Below are 18,237 nucleotides of genomic sequence, written 5' to 3'. Positions count from 1 at the left end.
GCAGGAGGCGGCACCGGGGAAGGCCAGCACGGACAGAAAGGTGGTCTCCCCCCGGAGTGACCCCAACCGCACCCCAAGCCCGGGCGACGACGACAACGGCGACGTGCCTCATAGCAGCCCGAGACCTGACACGAGCAGGGACTGGCCCGCGGCGGGCAGAGCACCAGTGCTCAGTACCGTGGAAGCCTCGGTCAGCGCGCACGCACCCACGGCGGGCGGAGCATCCGCGCTCCGTGCAGCGGGAGCCCCGCTCGGCGCGCGCCCCGCTCAGCGCGCACCCCGCTCAGCGCGCACGCACCCACGGCGGGCGGAGCATCCGCGCTCCGTGCAGCGGGAGCCCCGCTCTGCGCGCGCCCCGCTCAGCGCGCACCCCGCTCAGCGCGCACGCACCCACGGCGGGGGGAGCATCCGCGCTCCGTGCAGCGTGAGCCCCGCTCAGCGCGCACGCACCCACGGCGGGCGGAGCATCCGCGCTCCGTACAGCGGGAGACCCGCTCAGCGCGCACCCCGCTCAGCGCGCACGCACCCACGGCGGGCGGAGCATCCGCGCTCCGTGCAGCGGGAGCCCCGCTCGGCGCGCGCCCCGCTCAGCGCACACGCACCCACGGCGGGCGGAGCATCCGCGCTCCGTGCAGCGGGAGCCCCGCTCGGCGCGCGCCCCGCTCAGCGCGCACGCACCCACGGCGGGCGGAGCATCCGCGCTCCATGCAGCGGGAGCCCCGCTCGGCGCGCGCTCCGCTCAGCGCGCACCCCGCTCAGCGCGCACGCACCCACGGCGGGCGGAGCATCCGCGCTCCGTGCAGCGGGAGCCCCGCTCGGCGCGCGCCCCGCTCAGCGCGCACGCACCCACGGCGGGCGGAGCATCCGCGCTCCGTGCAGCGGGAGCCCCGCTCGGCGCGCACGCACCCACGAGCGCCTGCCTGAACCTCGCAAGCCGGCTTAAAGGAGAGAAGAAAGCCCGCACCCCCTCTGATTTAGCTCACAAAGTTCACACTGAGGCAAAACCGGGCCATCTGGAGAAAAGCAAAGCGTCCCAGTCGGGACCCGGACCGCCCGCCGAGGGCACCGCTGCCCAGGGGGGTGACGGAGCTTTCTAACTGCTGGTTCTGCTGCGCAGACGCGGCTTTGTTTGTAATGGTTTTCTTTAACTCGTCATTTGTTTACTTCTGTTTGCGCAGGGCCCGCATTGCTGAGGGCTGGCTCTCCGGTTGCGGAGCACCGACTCGAGGGCGTGCCCGCCTCGGCAGCTGCGGCTCCCGCGCTCCAGAGCACAGGCTCAGCCAGCACTCGTGGTCACGGGCTTGGCTGCTCCTTGGCCTGTGGGCCCCCCGGATCAGGGGTTGAGGCCGTGTCTCCTGCCTTGGCGGTGGATTCTTTACCTCTGAGCCACCAGGGAAGCCCTCACATATGCTTCGTATCCGCTTCTGTAAAAAGGAAAACGATTCATCATGGTGGTCTAAGGGGAGCCAGGGTCCCGGAGAGCTTTCTTCTCTGTATTTTCACCAGTGGTTCAGTCTTTAAGATGAACGTGTGTTGCTATACAACCAGGACGGAGGGTGAGCAGGACAGTCCCACACGCGGTGGGCAGACCTCCCCTAGCTCCCTGGCCGTGGGCCCCAGCCCTGGCCCCCCACATGCTGCGCTCCCAGCCCCACCTCCACCCACACCCGCGAGCCGCAGGCGCCTCCCTCAACCCTCCTTTTCAGCCACACGTTGTGGAAAGTTTGCCTACACAGAGGCTCCTGGTCTGTCTCCTACTCGCCCTCCTGGGTAACAGGGAAACACTGCAGGCACCTGCAAGGGTGTGAAGAACAGAACAGACCCACTGGAAAGGCCATCCTAGATACGGGTGAGAAGTCTTCCCTCCAAAAAGAGCTATGCGGATCTGGGATCATAATTCCTGTGTGTGTGTTTGTTCATGGATTAGTATGGTGAGGATATTATGTACACACATAGTCAATCTCTCTGAAAAGCGTATATTTCACTTGCAATCTTAAAAAGCCTGATGAAATGGTATCACACATTATGAACACAGCCACTGGCTCTGTGCACCTCTAGCTCATTCCTGTTCAGTGCTGTGCCATATCTCACCATAAGGCACTTAACGGACCATTCCGCCTGCTGATCCGTGAGGAAGTCTCCAAGACGGCCCCGAGGGATCTCCTGGCTTTTGAGCTCTTCTAGAGTCTCCTCTTGTTTAACCACAAGGACACGGCGGAAGGGGCGGTGTGACTTCCACGTCCGGGTCATGAAGACACTACAGCTTGTGCCTTGCACTCTCAGATCACGAGCCGGGGTTGAAGTCAGCTGCCACGCCGTGAGGACACTCCATCAGCCTACGGAGAGCTGGGCCCTCCTGCCGACAGCCAGCATCAACCTACCAGCTGGCATCGCAAATGTTAAATCACCTCAGATTCCAGAGATCCATCAAACTTGCTCAGGATGGCTTGGTATACATTTCTGGTTTGGGTTTAGTTTTCATATCCACATTCATAAGTGAATTTGGCTTTTAACTTTTTTCATGTCCTGTTTTCTGGTTTTGATATAAACATTTTATTTGTTGTATAGAATTTTTCTGTTTTCTGGGATAGTCTCATGTAAAATATTGGACTAAGTCTTCTCATTGAATATCAAGTAGAATTTGCCTGTACAACCTTCTAGGTCATATGTGTTTTGATTTTACTTTGGTTTTGGTGGGGACATTTTCAAACTACTCAAGCTATTTCTTTCAAGGTTATAAGTCCATTCAGGTTTTCTATCCTTCAGTAACTCTGGGTAGGTTATCTCTGTGTAAGAGACTGCCCATTTCAACTAAGTTTTCAACTTTACTAGCATAAAGCTTTCTAAAGTGTGTATCATCTTTAGCTTTCCTCAGTCTTCCCAGTTTTTACTATTTTATTAGTCTTCAGAGAACGTGCTCTTCGCTTTGTCGATCCTCCCCACTGCATGTGTGTTCCCTGTCTTTACTCTGCTCTATATTGCTTCTTTGAATGTGTTACATCCTTTTTTAACCTGGCTCTGAGGGCACACAGCACATCGCTCTTCAGTCTATTATTTTCTAGGGCAGCGTTTACAGCCAGGCCGCTCCTCTGCTAAACATCATGGCTGCATCCTTAAGTTGCATTTTCATTACTCTTCAGTTCTAATTCACTTAAAATGTCTTTTTTGATCCTGACTTATTGGGAAATGTCTTTGTGTCTAAATGTATGAGTGTGCAAGATGCTCTATCATTGTATTCCAACACCCATCTGTCCTTTTTCCCTCTCGCATGACAACGGGGATGACGGTTATGTGTCCAGCAAGCACAGACTCACCTCCTGGCCTCCCTTGTAGGTAGGCCGGGCCTTATAGGGCTTCCCTAGTAGCTCGGGTGGCCAAGAATCCACCTGCAATGCAGGAGACCTGGGTTCAATCCCTGAGTTGGGAAGATCCCCTGGAGAAGGGAATGGCTAACCACTCCAGTGTTCTTGCCTGGAGAACCTCATGGACAGAGGAGCCTGGCGGGCTACAGTCCGTGGGGTCGCAGAGAGTCTGATGTGAGTGTGTTAGAGCCTGCCAAGTTCCAATGAGCCAAAGACGGGGGCATGTCATCTTCCAGGACACGGTCTGCAGGGACACCATCACCCCTCCCGCTTCCTTCCTTCTTCCCACCTTTCACCATGCACCTGCAGATGGAAGGCACGAACTACAACGGTGGGGCTGGCCCTGGGGAAGCCGGGGTCCCTGGGGACCAGGAGCGCTTCCCCACTGGCCCTGAACCAACTCCCTCTGGACGTGAGAGAGAGTCTGCCTGTACTGGGCTCAGTCACTGTCAAATGTAACGTCTGGTCGAATGCAATTCCTAACTGATGAAGACGGGTTTAAGACACCCCTCTGGAGGTGGCCCTCGGGCACAGTGGACAGCCCACTGGACTTCGGGAGATGACATCACCACGGTGCTGGGTTTCTTGATCTCAGACGACGTCACACACTCAGAAGCATTTACAACTTGGACTAACAATAAAACCAACAGCATCTCCTCCCCCACCCTACCTGCAAGAAGAGGAAGGCTTCCCGTGTCTGCGTCCCGGCCGCGTCAGCTCCCCTCCTGCCCCTCTGGCCCCAGCTCCTCTGGATTCTGTTCCACTTCCCCTGGTTTCTCCCTTAGAGTCATAGTCCACAGTTGTGCTAAATGACACTGCCCTATTTTCCTTCTCTTTCAACTTCGTACAGAATGGCCACACTGCATATTTTCCTGTGCATTTCTTTTCCCCTCAGCGTTATGAGACAAGCCTATTAATACTATCTGGACACATGGTCGGCTTGAGTCCACGTTATTTACTGCATGAATACACCACGCACCCTCCACTCCGCATTAATGGAGATATGGGTTTTTTCAGGCTTCAGGCTATTACAAAATGCTGCTGTTTCACTCTCCTACTCATCCCCTGGGGACCTCGGGACAGTCTCTCCAGCAAAGTGCTTCCTGACGTGACACATTCGGGAATGGATGACATCCACGTGGCACACGGGAGGTAAGCTAGAGGGGCTGGGGGGTCTTCAGAGGCTGCAGCGGCAGCCCAGACTCTGGCCACCTAGACAGAGGAGGGAGCAGTCAGATGGAGGGCACCAGAGCCCCACGAGCAGGGTGGGCACATCAGCAACACTAGCAGAGACCCCCATCTCTTGAAGGCACCCGTCAGCATGCCGTCCCCTTGGCATCACATCAGCGTGCCCCCCTCCTCACCAAACCTCAATACTGTCAGACTTCATCTTTGTTTAAAAAGAGAGAAAAAAACAGCTCTGTGGTCTTAATCCCCATTTTCCTCACCACTAACAAGATGCTGCATCCTCTCATGTTTACTGTCCACTCTTATTTCCTCTTCTGTGAAATACCTAAGCATCTCTTTTGCCAGTTTATCGGGTTGCTTCATCTTTTCAGAGACCTTCTCCCCCACTGTTAACATCTCCTGGATCGTGACGGTCTGATGTATTATGAAATCTCCGTGTTGACAGCCTGTTTTCCACTTTTCACTGTTCATCACTTGATAGAATAAGAGATTCTATTTGTCAGTCTCTTCATAACTTTAGCTCTTTTGTGTCTTCTTTAGGAAATTTTTCTCTGTGCTATTTATTATTCATTCCCAACTTAACTGTTTTACAGTCAGAAAACATGTTCTATGAATCAGGTAATTTAAAGTATGCTGAGTTTTACTTTCTGCTTGAACATGAGGGTTTGTGTGTGTTCACATGCCCACTGGTTATTTGACAATAAAATGCATTTTCTAATTGTTGAGTGGAAGGTTCTATAACAAACGTCCAATAGAGCAGAGATAACAAATGCCGGTGGAGGGAACGGGTGACAAATCCAGCCTGGCCGTCCGCTGACAGGCATACTGTCCCGGGCTCCCTTAAAGGGCAGAGTTCAGTGGCTGGGGCCGAGACGGCAGAGCCCCACAGAACTGAACACGCTCCCCAGCTGGCCCTTCACGGGCTTCCCTGGCGCTCAGTGGCCAAGAACCGGTCTGCAATGCAGGAGACTGGTCTGATCCCTGGCCGGCAAAAATCCCCGCAAGAGCAAACAGCTACCACTCCAGTACTCGTGCCTAAAAACTCCCATGGACAGAGGAGGCTGGTGGGCTGCAGTCCCTGGGGTCGCCGAGTCAGACATGACTGAGCCCCACGCCACCACCGCCTAACCCTTGACAGCAGTGTTTGCCAACCCCGTTGTTGTGTTCGAAACTATTTCCTTTTTGTCTGCTTAACATCAACTAAGGAGAAGAGCTGTGTAAAAATCTTCTCTGACAAGGACACTTCCGACAGATGGCAACCTTTGTTTACGCTGCGGCTGTTTTATGACATCCGGCACCAGGCCGTGCCCTTTCCTGCAGCATTTCCTCTCCTCTCCCTGATGCGCTGGTCCCTTTCGCCCCTGGTAATTATCTTCCCTGAAACGTCTGGATGACGTCGTCACTGACAGCTTCTTGCTGGCCTTCTCACCTCTTACATCCTGGGTGTGCCGCTCGGAAACCAGGCAGCAAGCAGCAGCCTCAGTTTCCCCACAGACCCCACAGCCTCCATCGTTTCGTCAGGATGTCTACTCCACTTACCACACAGGCAGTGACAGACGGACCTGGTTTCATTTCCACCATCTTAGACGGCATTTTCCTTCTGCACCTTTTCCCGCCCCTCGCCCGCCCCACCTCATCCCTGACACCCTCTGATAGACTTCTACTGGGCAGCTCTGCCAGCACGCGGGCTCTCTGTTCCCTGACCAGGGATGGAACCCTCACCCCCCTGCCTTACAAGTGCTAAGGTTTCATCACCAGGGACGTCCCCTACCTTCTTTGGGATTAGGAATTTTTTAACTCTATGTTTTAACCATTTTCCCCCAAAAGAAAGTAGTTTATTGATTTTAGAACAAAGTAAGATGCTCTCAGAAATTTTTTTTAAGTGAAGAAAATTCTTCTGGAACTTTAAGACTTTTCTAAAATGCTATTTTTGTCCGACACAATACAGAAAACTCTCCAGAGGCCACTGCCAGGGCTGGAAGGCGCAGTTCACAACCCTGGGCCCCCTCCCCGCCACTGGCTGAAGCCGCCTGTTCAGAAGCAGGGCTTGCACTCGTCCGCACCCTCCCTGCCCCGCCGCCTGGGGAGCCCCTCTGCCAGCACCCACTCCAGCTGTTCCTCACGCCACCAGCCTCCTCCCCGCCTCGGCATCCTGTACAAGAGCCTGGGGGGGGGGGGGGGGCAACAGGCAGGGCACAAGCTGCTTCTGGTCAGGCTGGCTCAGAAGGAAAGCCAGAGGTCATGTGCTCACTGCTGCCGCTTTAGGCCCGAGTCTGGTTGCGGGGTCAGCACGCTTGAAATGAAGTGTTAACCTTTTCAGGCTTCTCCCTAACGCTGTATCAGGAACGCTAGACTACAAATAAAGCGGAAAGGTTCATCAGTGTCTCTCCCTGCCAGAACACTGTAAAAACAGCTGAACCGTTATCCAGATTTAAACCTCTCTGCTTGCTTCTTTCTCATTTACTTTTATTGTGTTCTTTTTAAATGGAGAAATACATCATCTCTTTTCAAAATAGCGCTTGAAAAATACAAGGAGTACAGATACTATAAAACAAAGCAAACTCCAGTCATGAGATACTATGCACACCGTATGAAAAAATAGTCCGATATTCAGGTAATGAAAACTAGAATTAAAAAGGTCCAACTTTCCAGCTTGGAAAAACAAGTACAATTACACAAAACACTTAATAAACTAATTTCCCCCAATGTGTGAACAAAACGACAGGACTAAATTTGTGCCTGGCAATTTCAATGACACAATAGCTATTCAAAATACACAGGTACTGTACACACGTCACCCGATTTTATTGCAGCAGGACGGGGGAGGACCACACAGGTGGCAGGAACACCGTGCACCAGGCGTCAGGAAGTCATGGTGAAGAGTACCAATTACTGCACAGCCCACGACGGAAACGACTATCATCCAACCCTGGGGAGATTATTCAACAGGACGGGGAAAGAGTTTAAGAAGCTGCAGTTTGAGATGAAAAATGCACGTGTGGTAGAAAGGAACCCTGTCGGGGGATGGCAAGAGTCAGAACCAGGCTGTATGGAAAACCTGGTAGGTCTGCTGTGTCCAGAATAAGACTAAGTTTTCATTCCCCTACAAGTGCCGGCATTCCTGTTTTTCAACATGAATGTTCTGTGGCTTAATCATGAGTGGTCTTTTTTTCTAATTTAAAGAAAGGTATCTCGAATCTTTTGCAGGATAAACAAGAGTAGAAAGCTGACCAGATGTCAAGTGCTTGCTAGAAATGTTTTATGTTTCTACATGTAAATTTCACTAATGAATTTTCATAAGTCACTTACAAATAAAAATTTGATTTAAAATTCTAGAGAAAATGCTTTTGCTAACACGTTTAAATTAGAAATTAACTTTACCATAAGCAGGTATTCTGTGGAGTATATGCATTTTCTCTTATGTGGAGACTGAACGGCCATCCAACATGGATAACATGCTTCACGGGAATTACTTTTAGTAAAACTTCACTGAAATACTGGCCAGGTGGCCACAGGACTGTTGGTTTCACATCATGGTTAAGAAAACACGAGCATACTGAGTTTTCTGTGAAACAATATACAAGCGCACCTTGTGCACACAAGCAGAGAGAAGGCAGTAGGGGTGGGGGATACAAAAAGTTCTTTCTTGTTTTAAGACAGATGATTAAGGATAAGAGAATATGGAGCTTTGTTAGCTCAATTCAGTATCTGCTGTCTGACCACTGATTGTACGCACCCTGAAACAGTTCTACAGATAAAACCAGTGTCTCCTTTCTTGATCTTGTCCCATCAAAACCAAACACCTACTAATTACCGTTCCAATGCCAAGTGCACATCCTAAGAGTGGATATTTCGTTTGAAAGGGTTACCTCACAGGACTGAGCCAGGTGGACCTGATGCCTTTTCTGAAGTACAGTACACCACTCACCGCACAATGGGAACCCATCTGAAGATTAATAGTGAAGAACAGCCTTCAGGAAAAACTGAAATTCATCAAGCTGAAAAATCTAAAATTAGTTCTACTTTCTAATAAAAATATACATAAAGTGCATCAGCATAATGAATTCTGATACCAGTTTGTATTGCAAACTTCCCCCAACAATACATTCAACATCAATCCCATCCAGATGTCAGTCATGGGTACAAATATAGCTGGAGGAATTCTTTCCTCACTTTTTCCTCCTAAAGGGCAGGAGTTCTTTGAAATAGCATAACTGTGGCTAACACATAAGTAACCTCACACATTAATAACAGCACTTCTAGCTTCACATACTAACCTGGACTTCTGACCAAGGTCAGCCCATGAGAGAAGGCACCAAGTGTACCTCATAACCCTATCTGGGGCCGCATCTAGTCTGGCACCCTTCGTTCTCCTCCATTAGCACGTGAAGACAGCAGGTAGAGTTGGCAGATACTGTTTATGGACCCTTGAGGTGTTTTTCTCAGTTCAATCTGTTTTATTGAATTCTTGATAACAGGAATAGGATCTGCAGGGAGAGCAGGGGTACTGGGAAGGTCTGCAGTGGATGTTCCCCATGAGGCCAACAGAAGCTGCTGTCTGAATGGTTTTCAATCAAGTCACACTGGTCTCTCTCTGAGAACATTCCTCTTCTGTTTTGGCTGCCTTGGTCCTTTCTTCTTGGTGACGTGACAATGTCCTCTAGACTCCTACGATAGGATTTGCTATGCTTGCTGCTGCGCTCCCAGAAGGCCTGGGTGGATGGCTGACCAGCCGTGCCGAGGAAACAACTCTGGTGACCGTGGGCTTCGGTGCCGGAGGAACAGCTGGCTGTGAAGCGGTCTGAGGGATGCTTTCACTGGGCAGGCCCCCAGGGCTGTCACTGGGATTTGCTTGCTGAGAGGAAACTTCAGGAAACTGTACACCAGTCACAGATGCTGCCGCCGCAGCCGGGGCAGGACTGTTTCTGCCTTGAGTGCTGCCAGTCACTCGGCCAGTCTTCGAAGCGGCAGGAAGTGATGACACAGGCGTGCTGTTCTCACCGTCGACAGACAAGTCAAGGCTGCCGTCATCCAAGGCTGTCAATCTGACACCTTCTGTCGAAAGTGTTTTCTTTTTCTGAAGCACATGATTAGGCAGTAGTTGATGAAGTTCCTTTCTTTTCAAATGCATTGCAGCAATTTTCATGTCCATCTCAAACATTTTACTATTTATCGCTTGCCTATACACAGTGTCTGTGAAAGACTGGATATCATAGGTGAGGTCAATACTGAGAACTTCAGAGTTTTCTGGCTTTTTTAACACTAACCCAATCACCCACATTGTACGAAATTCTTCCTTGTCAGGACTCTCCTTGGGTGCTGGAAACGACTGAGGATTCACATGAGCCAGTGTAATAAATTCATTCTTCTCCAAGCTTCCAACCAGGATTCGGATTTTTGATTCCACCAAGCCCACCCACTCTAGATGTTGTTTCTCTGTTGGCGCACTTGCCAGAAGCACAATATAATGTTTGTACTTCTGGAAGAAGCTGGGTGCTTCAAAAAGTTTGGACCACTCTGCCTTACTCAGCAAAATCTCATGTGTGATAGCAAGCCCTTGCTTAAACTCCTCAATCATGACCATCCGCGTTGAAACAGACACGTTGTATGTCGAGTTCTGCTGCGGGTATGCTGGTGTAATTATGGGCATGAGATGGTACCTATCACTGGGATTTACTCTTGGGTCCCAAACAGGCAAATTCAGATTCCGTTCTTCCGGCTCTTTCAGTAGCACTGGATTTGGCCATTCCCACTCAGAAAACACCAAGAAAAATTTACGGACAAGAGTTGATGCTATGGCATTTGGATAAAGCTGGCAAGTTCTTGCTACTAGCATCGCCCAGGAAACACCCCCGAGGAAACCTAGTATATTGGAATAAATATTGTGACATTTGGCCCACAGCTTGATGGCTCTCAGAGTTAATCTGAAGTTGTCAATGTTTGGTACTAGATGTAAAATCTCATCAGTTACCCGGCAACCATTAAGGCTTCTTATGCATCTTATATCTAAGTTTTTAAGCAGACTGTCATCTCTTAGGTCCAAATCTTCAGGAATAGTCTGCAGTGCTAATCTTGCAAACAAAATATCAATCTCTATCCCATCGAAACACAGTTTGATAACCGGTACAAATGCCTCCTCAACAGCCCTTAAATCCTTTACTTCTTCATGTAGTTTCAATTTATCATAGAAGGAGGTGAAAAAGTCGCTTCGATCAACGTGTCTCGGTGCCACGCACAACGCATCGATATCTGCACCTTTCGTATGCACCCCTAACCTGTAAGAACCAAATGTAAAGATTTTCCCTCCAACATTTTCAATTACAGCTTGTGGAAGACTCTTGCTTTCACTGATTTCTCGTATCCATTCCTTTACCAGATTATTTAATTTCTCCAAAATTAAAATCCTGCGCTGCAGTTCCTCTTCCTCTTCAAAAACCCCGAAGGGCTTCAGAGTTTCAATTAATTTCTGGGTAAGTATGCAGTCAGTCTCCCTGGGGGGTGCTAAACTGATGGGGGAAGAGATGCCGTAGTGCTTGGGCGGCGGCGGGGTCCGCTGTGGTCCCAGGGTGGTCACCGGAAACGGCATCATCTCTAGCGCTGGCCCCGCCACGCCGCGTCCCCCGCCACCGCGACCTCCGTGGCCGCCGCCCGGGTCATGATCCGCTGAGGCGGGAGGGGCGGGGCTCCTACCAGCCCAGGTCCGACCCGCTCCCGCTCCGCTCCCGCCGCTTCAAGCGCCTCTCCGCGGTCCCCTCGGCCCCAACATGGCGCCGGGGCCCTCGCCGCTGCGTTCTAGAACGCCCACGCACGCCACGCCGCGCGCCACGCACACCACGCGCCACGCGTGCCACGGCGCATGCGCGTGCGCAGAGCCTCATGGGGGCTGTAGTTCCGGGGGCTCCGCCCCGGCGTCCGGCCGGTCGGGGCGGGCAGGGGTGCGCCCCGGCTCTGGCCGTGTCAAAGCTGTGTAAGACATTTACCCAGACCTACCGTCAATCTGCTCGCTCGCCATTTCCTCCTTGCCTGGTCTCCGTCCCCTCCCGCGGCACCTTCAGGGGCCTCTGTCCTCAGGCCCGTCCTTGAGGACCCCTGCAAAGCGGGGTCCGTTGCGGAGGAGCGGCTCTGTCACGTCCCCGGTGGTCGGCTACCTGCGTGGCAGCGGGGCAGCCGCAACCGCTGCTCCGGGTTCTCGGTCCTGTCCTGTCCAGCTCTGAGGGTCCCATCTGCTGACCTCTGGTTTCTGCGGCTCCCGGTGCGGAGTCTGCAGCCGGCTAGCCTGCTGCTCGCCGGTCTTGTCTTTGTGACTGCTGTAAAAATCCGTCTGAAATGTCCTGCGGCATCGCCACCAGGGAGCAAGGGGGCGAACCTCTCGTTCAAATCACGCGGCAAACGCCGAGTCCTGAATCGGAAGACTGGTGCTCGCAGAGTCACGCTGCCGGGTGACTCTCGGGCACGTCCGTGGAGTATGTCCTCCCTCCATTCTCTTGACCCTCTTCGTGTGGACATGTGACAGGCCTTCCCATCAGTTCCCCGTGACTCTCAGCCCATGTTTCTGTCTGCATGATGCCGGGTCTACCTTGTTCTCTAGTTCTCTTTGGTCGTATTTAGTCTGCTGTTTAAGCCATCACCAAAGTGTCCCTTTACAAACTTGCATTTTTATTACTAAAAGCATCTTTTTCTTTTCCAAATCCTCCCTACCTTTTGGGATGACATTCTGTTCTTTCCTGTTTTCCTTCTATCTTGTGTTTCATTAAATATTTTAAAACTACTTACTCAATATTTTATAATTAATGGTTCCAGTTCCCAGGTTCTTAAGAATTTGATTCTGCCGTTTTCTACTGACTCATTTCAAGTAGCATCACTTCATGTGTCTTGTTATTTGGGGTTCTGAGCTCATCTCTGGCCAGATTTGGGAGGCCTGTGTGGAAGGATGTCCTTCCAAAGAGTACTTTGTTCTATCCGATGTCCTTGTACATCATCAAATTATGTACAATGTAATTTCTTATCCACATCAGTTAAATAGTACAATTCTGAACTCCAAACATGTGAGAGGAAGAGTGATTTTCAATTCCAGCAAAGAGTATTTAGTTTTTCCCACCCAGAGCCCGGGTCAAGAGAGAGAACTCTTTGTCATCTCCTTTTACCAGGTAACAACTTCTTCCTATTCTATCTTTTCATTGAGTGTGTCCACCTTTATAGTTTTCAAATAGATATGAGGTCTCAGTTCCAACTCGCTACATCTTTCTTGGACAGCTATTAAACTTAAGTTTCTTGATTACAAAGACTGGCAAACAACTGCAAGGCAATTTTAGCTTCATAATCAGTTCAGATTCTAAGGTCCTCATTTTGTCATTTTTGTCACCCCTAGGGATTCCTTTATTTTGGGAGGTTCTCAGCTACGCATCTAAAAGGAGAATTGTTACAATTCATCCAGCACTTCCAGGTACTTTATACCGAAAGCTCTTCCAGGCTAATTAATCCCACATATTTCCAGAAATGTAAGCGCCCCTTTCTCAACCTATTTCAACGCGGTATGTGTGCTAAACATTCCAGCAACATAGCTGCCAGCAGGGCACTTAGCGACCTCCATGTCGCCTAACAGCGGCTTCTATGGCCTGCGCCTTTCCTGACCTACAGGAGACTCACACTGGCCTCCGCGGTACCACCCACTGTGTCGTCTTGTACATCTCTGGTCTCCCCTCAGTCTAATTTGCTCCTTCATTACTTTTCCTCTAAAGTTGGAGCTCTTCCAGTTTCCTTGTTAGGCCCTTGACTCTTCTCACTGTATATGTATTTATTAGCTGTGTCATCTATCAATTTTCACAGCTTAAGTATCACCTATTAACAGCTTCAGTTTTTATAACCTGCTCTCTTCTGAGCTCCAGATCCACATCATCTGACTTCCTTCCTGACACCTCCACTTGGATGTCTCAAACTGGACACAGTCTACAGAGAACTCTTACTCTTCCCTCCATAATCTGTTTCTCTCTGGGAAGTCACCCCTTTGGTAAATGGCACCTCCATCTACTCAGCTGCTCTTATCAGAAATCTGGGCTTCATTCTTGACACCTCTTTCTCATCTTTGACATCTAGTTCATTTACAAATATTGATGATTCTACCTCCAGGATATATTTGGGATTCATCAGCTTCTACCTGCTTTTTCATAACTCTAGTCCAAACTACCATCAACTTTCGCCTAGACTCCTACAATAAAGTAATTAATCTATTACTGACTTTTCAAAGTATTCTCTACCCAGTAGCCACATCAGTCTTTAACCCCTTCAGTGGCCTCCCATTAAACTGAGTCTAAAATCCAAAATCCCTAACAACCCCTACCAACTCTCCAGCTTCACCTCTCACAACTTCCCCCACCCTCTGGCTACCTTGCCTTTTGGTAACTCACATTTGTTTCATTCTCTCGCATATTAAAAAGCAGAGACATCACTTTGCCAACAAAGGTCTGTATAGTCGAAGCTATGATTTTTCCAGTAGTCATGTAGGGATGTGAGAGTTGGACTGTAAAGAAGGCTGAGTGTCAAAGAATTGACATTTTCAAACTGTGGTGCTGAAAAACACTCTTTAGAGTCCCGTGGACAGCAAGGAAATCAAACCAGTCAATCCTAAAGGAAATCAACCCCTAATATTCATTGGAAGGACTGATGTTGAAGCTCCAATACTTTGGCCACCTGATGCGAACAGCCAACTCCTTGGAAAGACCCTGGTGCTGGGGAAGGTTGAAGGTAGGAGGAGAAAAGGGTGACAGAGGAAGAGATGGTTGAATCAACTCTGGGAGATAGTGCAGGGCAGGGCAGCCTGGCATGCTGCAGTGCATGGGGCTGCAAAGACTCAGACGCGACTCAGCGAGTGACACCAGCAGCAACTCACCCCCGCGCTCTGCACAGCGCGGCCCCCTCCGCCCAGAAGGCGCCTCCCTGCCACCTCCTGCCCACTGCTCCTCACTGCTTGCTGCTGTCAACTGAGATTGGCTTGAATTGCATCTCAGAACATCCCTAACCTCCCTGCGACATTAGCACCTATACTCTTCTTTTATAGCACATAGAATTTGTAATTCTGTGTTTTTCAAATCATCTTTATTTCCCACTGTAGACTCTTAGCTCCATGAGAACATGACCTGTTTGTTAACTGCTGTATATCCAGTACCTAGTCAAGTACCGAACATAGTAGCACTCGACAAATATCTGCTGACAAATAAATGAATGAGCATGACAAAGAAAATTATTTCAGGACTTCCATTAGTTCAGTGGCTAAGACTCCACACTCCTAACGCAGGGGGCCTGGATTTGATCCCCAGTCAGGGAACTAAGTCCCACACGTCACATCTAAGAGTTCGCATGCCGTGACTGAAGATGCCACTGCTGCAACGAAGACCCGGTACAGCCAAATGAGTATTTGAAAGGGAAAATTCGTTCACCTTCAAATCTTGGGCTAATCAATATCCAGAAGGTCCATCTCTTGAGTTTTGTTTAGGCCGAGGGATCATTTCAAAGTCACACTCTGACTCCGGAAAGTCAGCTCACGGCTCAGTCCACAGTTGCTCACGCCCACCGGCCCAGGACACCTCTCTGGCCTCATGACTCCAGCACCCTGCCACCCTGCAGCACCTTCTGATTTTAACCTGCTTCCGGGAAGATTTCCATGTGGCGGGGGCTCATACTCAATGCTTGAGGATATGGAACGGCTGTACAAGAAAGCAGGCAGCCTGTCTGCAGAAGCTGCTGTCCTGCCATAATCCAGAAGCGCCATTCCCTAGTGGGAACCCCCAGGGAACTTGGCACAGGCCCTGGAGAGGGTCATCATGCCATGGTCTGTAGCAGGAAGAATTAGATGCAACCTGAGTACCCATGATTAGGAGAATGGATCATGGAATAAAAAAGCAAGTGGTGGAAACCATGACTCAAGCAAAAGCAGTGCCTCAAAAAAGAGCTGGATTTACATGCAGCACCATGGGTAGAACTAAATCTTGTATCTTATTACACATTATATAGTATATAATGTCTGTAGATGGAAAGAAAGCTTAAACTTCAATATAGTCAAATTTATCTGCCTTACCCCATGGTTTGTGTCCTATAAAGAAGGCTGAGCACTGAAGAATTGATGCTTTTGAACTGTGATGTTGGAGAAGACTCTTGAGAATCCCTTGGAATGCAAGATCCAATTAGTCTATCCTAAAAGGATTCAGTCCTGAATATTCATTGAAAGGGCTGATGCTCCAATACTTTGGCCACCTGATGCGAAGAATTAACTCATTGGAAAAGACCCTGATGCTGGGAAAGATTGAAGGCAGGAGGAGAAGGATGCGACAGAGGATGAGATGGTTGGATGGCACCACCGACACTGACATGAGTTAGAGCAAGCTCCGGGAGTTGGTGACGGACAGGGAGGCCTGGCGTGCTGCGGTCCATGGGGTCGCAAAGGTAGGACACGACTGAGCTGAACTGAAGCCTTATTTATGAAATCTTTCTTTTAGCTCTATAACTTCCTCTCTGATTTGTGGGTTTTTAAACTATTTGGAGTAAGGATCCAACTTTACTTTTCCTTCCCTGCACCGTCCACCCTAGCCATACTGTAGCCAACTCCTCGTATGTTTTGTGTCTTTCAAACATCATGCACCAGTTCTGATCTCCCCCCGTGTTTTCTGTGTTAAGCGCTGAGGCTTCGAAGACTCCTTAGATAATGTGGCCCGAAGTCTCTGGGGGGCGGGGGGGAAGGTGCTGCCAGCCAGGGCCCAGGTGGGCACCATCCAGCTCGGGGGACAGGGCTTCTAGGCTTCCTTCCAACACCCCGCCTCTAAGTGAAACTAAAGGCTATAATTTTTTTTCTTTAAGCAGTGAATTGAAGGATGAAACTGGTTAGCAGCTAACCATACAACTTTATGTTCTCTTTGAATTAAAAATCCTCAAGAACAGACTTCCCTCATGGTATAATAAATAGATAAGAGTCCACCTGCCAACGCGGGGCACACAGGTCTGACCTTAGTCTGGGAAGACACCACATTCCTCGGAGCAGCTAAGCCGGGGCACCTCAACTACCGAGCCCGCGCTCTAGCGCCCAAGAGCCGCACCTCCTGAGCCTGCGTGCTGCAGACCCCGAGGCCCGTGTGCCCGGGAGCCTGTGCTCTGCATCAGAAGCCACCGCAGCGCAACAGAGCAGCCCCCTTGACGCAACTAGAGAAAAGCCCGCACACAACAGCAAAGACCCAGCACCGCCAGAAAGAAATAACAGAACTCCTCAAAAACGCCTTTTAGGTTCAGTCGATTTTCTAGTATGGGGAAAGCTGGGCGTTGTTTTGCTTTTACCCAACCACGTAAACTAAACGTTTCCGACAATGACTGTTGCTGAGAACAGGCTCAAGGGGAGTCTTGTTCCAGACTCGAGAGTTCAGTAAGAGAGAAAAGAATCCAGATCACCTCCTTCATCCTGAGAGAAGTGTTATGAAACGTCAGGTTCGTGGCAGGAGAGAAAAAAGGTCAAAAGCAAACAGCACGGAGAAGCTGGGGGACGCAGGACAGAATTCACAGCACAGTCAGCAGCTGAGACAGCAGCGGTCTCACCAGATGCCTGGACACCCCAGTTTAATCGGGGCTCAGGCCTGTCCACCCCTCCATGGACCAGGTGGGACGGTGAACACACACCCAATCTGCTGCTCAGATGACATGCCCGCCACCGCCAGCCCCGCCAGCCGGCCTCAGAGGAGACGGGAGGCTGGCAGGCCCCGCAGTCGGTGCCAGAGCAGCGCATTCCTCCTCACTCGAGCCCCAGCCCGCACTGGTGGGCACCCATGCCCTCTGTAGGCCACCCCCACCTCCCACGCCCCACAGAGAAAACCAGTCCGACCTCAGCCTGGGGTGCGCCTTGAAGCCAGCACCTACAGGTGCTTGCCCGTCTAGTTTGCATCAACCCTTAAACAGGCATCTAACAAGCCCCTGCTGTATGCCAGACCACACAGACACTGCAGGGCAATGGGGACCAGCCCAGGGCTGATGCAGAGACGGTCCTGCAGAGAGAACCTCACGACACGGCAGCTTCAGAAAACCTCTCAGCTTGCCTCCCTCCGAAGAGGGTGCCCAGAGCCAAGGAGGCCCTGCCTCCCAGACAGGAACAAGGCCAGGCAGGCCGCAAGGAAGGCACCCCAGTCCCTCAGGCAGGGCCCCAGGGCCCAGCCTGGCTGAGGGCCCTGGGACACATGGCCTCGGGTGCCTGCAGGAGGCGCGGGCACGGCCGGCAGGCTGAGTTCATGCCTCGTCCAGGCTACCAGGTCCAAACCAGCGATACCCACTCCAGGGCGAACTTGCCCCCTGGCCACTCAGCCAGGCCCAGAGACATCTGTGGTTGTCACGACTTGGGGGCGAGGCTGGGATGAAGCTAAGTGTCCTACCAGGCCCAGGGTGGCCCCCACGGCAGAGACCTACTGGCCTGGAGTGCCCCGGGGCCGCGGGTGAGAATCCAGCTCACGAACTCGCCTCCGACCCGGGACACACACAAACCCCATTCTCTGGCCTTCCCTCGCCACTGACGAAAACCACGCGGCCCACACCCCTCCCTGGGGTCAGCAGAAGTGACTGCCTTTTTCCAGGGGACAGGCCCAGAGCCCTCCCTGCAGGGCACGAGCCCTGGATGCCAGCCTCTGGGAACAGGCGGGAGCGGCTCTGGCCCCCGCCTGCGCCA

The 18,237-nt window shown here is 51.1% G+C and overlaps 2 protein-coding genes across 8 annotated transcripts in view; both read right to left on the bottom strand.

Annotated features, from left to right (window-relative positions):
- RADIL (Rap associating with DIL domain) overlaps window positions 1-18,237 on the bottom strand; it is a 79,285-nt gene that overhangs the window by 32,308 nt on the left and 28,740 nt on the right. Inside the window, exon 1 of one of the 7 annotated variants that reach the window (XM_070460489.1) lies at window positions 11,541-12,583. The exons of the other annotated variants lie outside the window; for them this stretch is intronic. Within the exon in view, the coding sequence (XP_070316590.1) occupies window positions 11,541-11,562 (22 nt within the window). The 5' untranslated portion in view covers window positions 11,563-12,583. Of the gene's footprint in view, window positions 1-11,540; window positions 12,584-18,237 lie in introns of those variants that run through there. 7 annotated transcript variants of the gene reach the window in all.
- Window positions 7,000-11,347, bottom strand: PAPOLB (poly(A) polymerase beta). Its single transcript, XM_020874720.2, has one exon. It carries the CDS (start codon window positions 11,137-11,139, stop codon window positions 9,211-9,213), a length of 1,929 nt encoding a protein of 642 aa, XP_020730379.1. The 5' UTR covers window positions 11,140-11,347; the 3' UTR covers window positions 7,000-9,210.

This window comes from Odocoileus virginianus, chromosome 33 (assembly GCF_023699985.2).
Source record: "Odocoileus virginianus isolate 20LAN1187 ecotype Illinois chromosome 33, Ovbor_1.2, whole genome shotgun sequence".
NCBI lineage: Eukaryota > Metazoa > Chordata > Mammalia > Artiodactyla > Cervidae > Odocoileus > Odocoileus virginianus.
This window is presented reverse-complemented; position numbering and strand designations above follow the sequence as displayed.